This window comes from Dermacentor silvarum, chromosome 1 (assembly GCF_013339745.2).
Source record: "Dermacentor silvarum isolate Dsil-2018 chromosome 1, BIME_Dsil_1.4, whole genome shotgun sequence".
NCBI lineage: Eukaryota > Metazoa > Arthropoda > Arachnida > Ixodida > Ixodidae > Dermacentor > Dermacentor silvarum.
Window position 1 is genome coordinate 252,203,239 of NC_051154.1, and position 3,386 is coordinate 252,206,624.

The following is a 3,386-nucleotide window of genomic DNA, read 5'->3' on the forward strand; positions in this document are numbered from 1 at the left end:
TTAGGGGCGCGTTAGGGTAGACATAAATCCAGATTTTTGTGATAGGGCCGCCTCACGGTGGACTTCTGGCGCATTAGTATTATGCATTGCAGCACTATCGCAAGTTCATGACAGGAATCGCGCTATCCAAACGTAATTGAAAAATACAAATGGAATTAACTCGTCTCGAGTTCCAAATCAGAGTGAATGAGTCTAATTATCCAGACACCGCCGAGGCGTATACCTTCACCGGATGCTGAAATAACAGGAGCCTGCCCTGGCCACCAGTGTGGAAGCAGAGAGGCAATGAAGCCTATGAAGCATCGCAAGGGAAATCGAGCGAGGCATCAGATCGGACGGAGCAACTATCTAAAGAAGACATGTATTTCATGTTAATCTCAATTTATTACACAATTTTTTCGCCCTAGCATGACGAAGAGGACATCTTAACCAAGCCTCTATATGGACAGGCAGAAGAATGACACTGTTGGTTGCTAGCGCGGGCGAAGAGCAATGAGACCGTGAGCGACGAGTTCCAAACAAAGACTAAACTTCTTTATTCTCTCACGAGACACTGGGAGGCGCGTGCACCAACAGACTTGCCTTTCAGGTGCACAACATGGTGTTCAAGAGTGGTGCTATAAACTAGCCATTTAAACGCGCGCCAATTATAGCGGCGCGGCAGATGGAGTTCACTACATCACTTCCTCCCCAGTGAGCTGCCGAACGTTACAGGTCCAGTACAACGGGAACAGTGGCTCGCATCCCACTGCGTTTGTGCTGCACTGTTGTTCGGGAGGAAGTTGCAGTTGGTTCTTTCGTTGCTCTGACAAGAGTCGCGACAGCCGCGGGACCTTCAGAGTTCTTCATATGAGCCGGTTTCACACGGTCAGTAGAGACTACCTCACGTCGACCACGAATGTCCACAGTAAATTGCTTGTTTGTACGATGGAGGACTTTGAAAGGGCCGTAGTACGGTGGTTGAAGAGGTCGCTGCACTGCGTCATGCCGCACAAACACATGGGAGCAGGATCACAGCTCTGGGTGCATGTGGACGGGTCGCGGCGCTGGCTGACGCGGTGGTGTGGCGCGAAGCTTGCCCATGTTGTTGCGCAGCCGGCTGGCGTAGTCGCCAGTAGCTACAGGGCTTTCATCTCCACAGCATGTAAAAAATTCGCCAGGCAATCGCAGTGCTGTTCCATACACCAGCTCGGCACCAATGAAAGCCAATGTTGGCTTTCAGCGTTGTGCGGATACTAAGAAGGACGAGCGGTAGTGCTTCGGTCCAACTGTGCCCTTCCGTCACCATGAGAGCCGCTTTCAACTGGTGGTGGAAGTGCTCTACCATACCGTTGCTCTGAGGATGGTAGGCAGTAGTTCAGATGCGAGAGGTGCCGATCAGCTGTGTTATGCTGGCGAAAAGAGCCGACTCGAACTGCCTGCCACGGTCAGTCGTAACTGTGGACGGCGCGCCGAAGTGAGCCACCCAGTGGTACAAAAAAAGCATGGGCAGTTGTGTCAGCGGTGATGTCTGCGATAGGCACAGCTTCAACCCAGCGTGTAAATCTGTCCACGCAAGTGAGTAATAAAAGTGGTAGCGTTCCGACAATGTCCCAGTGTACATGCTCAAATCGTTCATCTGGCACTGGGAACCTCGCCAATGGCATCATGGTGTGGCACTGGACATTGGAGCGCTGGCAGGCGATGCACTCTCGTGTCCACTGCCAGACATCTAGATTTATATATGACCAGACGTACCTTGCCGTCACTAGCTTTTGTGTCGCCCGAACACCCGGATGCGCCAGCTTGTGCAGCGACTGGAAGACGGTACGACGAAGGCCAGAAGGAACAAAAGGACAAGGGTTGTCCCTTGTTAAGTCACAGCACACTCGGCCTTTTGAGCTGGACACATGTAGCCATTTCAACTTCAGCGCGGTTGTTGTTGTCAGCAACTGACCGAGTTCTTGATCTGCTTGCTGAGCTGCCACCAGCCAAGTCAAATCAGTTCCCTTGGAAAGGCTAAAGGTGTTGACATGACTTCGTGACAGGGCATCTGACAGGGCAGCGTGCAGCATCGCTATGTTTCCTCTGGTACCAGCACCAACGGAATCGCAGCTGCTGTGGCAGTACACTGCGCTGCTCCAAAGGGCACGAGGTGCGTGCCTGCAAAGCTGCCACTGTTTCGGTGAGGCGCACGATCTCTTCGCAAAGCTCGAGGAATTTGTTGGAAGAGGGGGCGGAAGCACTCGCCACTTGCACGTTAGCGACGGAGGCGGAGGGGTTTGCCGCTGCCATGATGGTGTCAGCGATGGTGGCCATCTTGCCGAGATCCTTTTCAGCCACCGTAGCAAGCACCACGCGCACGTTGCCGGGGAGACTCTGAAGAAATATCTTGCACAGCGACGTGCTGTTAAGATCTATAACGCTTCCCACAAGACGCTGCATGTGGCGCAGTAGTTGAGATGGTGTGCGGCCGCCAAGGATCATGTCGTTCAGGAGCTGCCGTAAATGTTCGGGTTCGGATAGTGTGAGGCGTCGAATGAGTGTCGCCTTCAAAGTTTGGTAGGTGTTCTCTGCAGGTGGGGCGAGAAGCAAATCGCGGACCTCGCTGGCTGTAGCTGGTGGCAAGCTACTCACGATGTGATGGTAGCGCATGAGGTCGGCTGTGATGCGCCGGGTGGCGAATTGCGCCTCGACTTGAATAAACCAGAGCTCGGAGTCAGTGGCCAAAAGGGGGCAGCTTCAATTCGACTGCAGACACGGTAGGCGCGTCTGTGTCGCTGTGCGTTTTCATGTTGGGTCACCACTGTTGATTGCTAGTGCGGGTGAAGAGCAATGAGTTCCAAACAAAGACTAAACTTTTTTATTCTCTCACGAGACAACAGACTTGCCTTTCAGGTGCATAACATGGTGTTCAAGAGTGGCGCTCTAAACTAGCCATTTAAACGCGTGCCAGTTATAGCGTCGCATGGATGTCGCGAATGACTACAACACAAATGACCAGCGATGTCATTAGGAATGCGAACATGCGGGCACCGAAAACATGCTCGCCGTCGATTTGAGGACCGACGACTTAACAAGAACCACAACGCAGAATGGGAAGCATAAGCGTCAGCGCCCATCTTTCAAAAAGATTCATTCTTTTATTGAACACGCCAATACCATGCTGTGCCCCGACTGTTTTCAAAGCCGTGAACTGCGCTGTCCGACAGGGTGCCTATTTGCCATCTGTCCCATAGTTGCGCTTCTGCTGCGACATGTCAGGAATGTATACTTGCAATTATTTTCAGCAATTGGGGCACACTTAGCTATAACGTTCATGTTTAGTGCACTAGTGGTATTTACCCTAGGTACCTTTACAACAAATCAAGTGTCTGTGCTATGCATTTAGCTGAAAACTTTCTATT

General features: G+C 51.9%; 1 protein-coding gene across 1 annotated transcript; it reads right to left on the reverse strand.

Annotated features, from left to right (window-relative positions):
• Window positions 1–1,998: 1,998 nt before the first annotated feature.
• Window positions 1,999–2,466, reverse strand: LOC119439239 (uncharacterized). Its single transcript, XM_037704830.1, has one exon. The coding sequence runs from the start codon at window positions 2,464–2,466 to the stop codon at window positions 1,999–2,001; it is 468 nt and encodes a 155-aa protein (XP_037560758.1).
• Between the last annotated feature and the right edge of the window lie 920 nt (window positions 2,467–3,386).